Source organism: Fopius arisanus, unplaced genomic scaffold, assembly GCF_000806365.1.
Source record: "Fopius arisanus strain USDA-PBARC FA_bdor unplaced genomic scaffold, ASM80636v1 scaffold00185, whole genome shotgun sequence".
Taxonomy (NCBI): Eukaryota; Metazoa; Arthropoda; class Insecta; order Hymenoptera; family Braconidae; genus Fopius; species Fopius arisanus.
In genome coordinates, this window is record NW_011887924.1 from 143,545 (window position 1) to 145,348 (window position 1,804).

A 1,804-nucleotide genomic window follows, 5' to 3' on the forward strand; every position below is an offset into this window, starting at 1 on the left:
CTTAATATTATAAAAAAAAACATTGATTGCCCCCTTGGGCTTATGGCACATTTTGGTGCTTGTGGGGAGTCATCTCCCCGGACGGATTCTTCCGCATTATCACAAAGCTTATGCTACGTTGGGTGCCTTCAGGTACGTGTGAGACTTATCACCACTACAATAATTATAATCGGCACCCTATCAAAAAAAAAAAAACATCAAAAGATCGATGGTATCAAAAAAACTGTCGTATAAAAAAAAACCGATAAATACTTCCTCAAAAAAAGGAAATGGGGAAAAATCCCCTTACAACAGAAAAAAAATACTCCAAAACAAAAAAAAACTGAGCGGCCACTCTGGCGTGAGTGGATGGCCGGGCAGCTTCGCTCCGGACTTGCCTCCGTCTCGCGGGGATGTGCCACCGATTTCTCGGGGATGTCACCGCCGTCTCAGCGGGGATGTTGCCGCCGTCTCAACGGGGATGTTACCGCCGATTTACCGGGGATAATACCTGGGTTCTGGACTCAGCTGCTGGTCGCGCTGGGCTTGGTCCAGGATGCTCTGGAGAGCCTCTATGGTCCCTCTGGGCCAACGAGTTGCCTGACTCGGTGGCGGCCCGAAGCGGGCGTTCGCCCCACGCCCCAGAGCTGGTCGGGTCGGTGCGCTAGCGGCCGCCGAGGTGTAATACCCGTGCTCCTGGGACCTGTAGCCGGTGTCGTGGCTGGTCGGCGCCGTCGCTGGTGGTTGCCAGAGGAAGCGGAGCTCCGAATCTTCTGCATTTTCGTCCTCCTGACGAGGCCTGCGTTTCTCCTCCCGGGGGAACGGATAAGCCGGTCCGGCGGCGGCCGGACGGATAGGGACCCTTTCAAAGGGAGCCCAATACTCCTCAGCACGGCGATCGTGAAGGCGTGGCGGCGATCGGGCGACCGGCCGAGGACGAGTGCTGGAGGTGGCCGGCGCAGCTGACGGTGATGGCCTCACCTTGGAGGTCTCAGCTGGCTTGCTGGAGGGTCCGGCCGTTCTTCCTCCGGCAGGCTGAGTCACGGGCCATGGTCCGGGCAGACCCTGTCGGCCCAGAGTCGATAGGGGCATAGCCCGCAGAACAGCTCTCCGGTGGGGTTGGGGCAAACCTGGTGTGCATGGCCATGCCTGCGGCAGTCGAAACACCAGTGCCGAGGCTTGCGTCGTTTGCCTCCGGTGGTTCCCCTGGGCTGCCCTCCTTCCCGCTTCGCTGTGGTGGTGGTGGTGCGAGCGGACGTAGTGGCCCTCAGCTGCTGGCTGCTGCAGCGGACGGGGCTGTCCCTGGCTCCCAAAGGAGCGGGGGGGCCGACCTGCGTACAGGCGGATGTCGAGGCCTGAGCTGATGTGCTCGGACGAGTGGCCGCGACGGCAAAAGCACGTCCGGAACCCAAAGGGGTGACCTCCGGGAGCTTCTCGCCACCCTCATCTACTCTGAGGAGCGGATGTGGTGGCGTTTTCTCGCCGGCCCTTGGATCCGTGGGCGGCGGATGTTGTGTGGCCAGCTCCGTCTCGGGATGAGAAAGAGCTGGAGGTGGTGACGCTGCTGTCGCCGTGGTGCTGGGCAGCGAGAGGTCCCCGAGTGGGCCGAAGTCAATGCACTCGGTGCTCATGCTCGGGACGCTAGATGCCGGCGGACTTGCCGGAGCCACCCTTACAGGGGATGATGTCCAGTCCTCAATTCGGCCTGGTGGACGGCTGGGTCTCCTGATGTTGGCTCCGGGTTGTAGATAACCGAGCCCTCGGAATCCGATGAGGAGCTGCTGCAGCTGGATGACGTGGAGGTGCTGGAGCTTGAGGAGCTGGA

At 60.5% G+C, this 1,804-nt stretch overlaps 1 protein-coding gene across 1 annotated transcript in view; it reads right to left on the reverse strand.

The window, feature by feature from the left end:
• Window positions 1-474: 474 nt before the first annotated feature.
• LOC105272476 (nascent polypeptide-associated complex subunit alpha, muscle-specific form-like) overlaps window positions 475-1,804 on the reverse strand; it is a 3,531-nt gene continuing 2,201 nt past the window's right edge. Inside the window, exons 2-3 of the mRNA XM_011314626.1 lie at window positions 1,311-1,799; window positions 475-1,257 (exon numbers count right to left, since the gene is read on the reverse strand). Of these exons, the coding sequence (XP_011312928.1) occupies window positions 475-1,257; window positions 1,311-1,799 (1,272 nt within the window). The remainder of the gene's footprint in view (window positions 1,258-1,310; window positions 1,800-1,804) is intronic.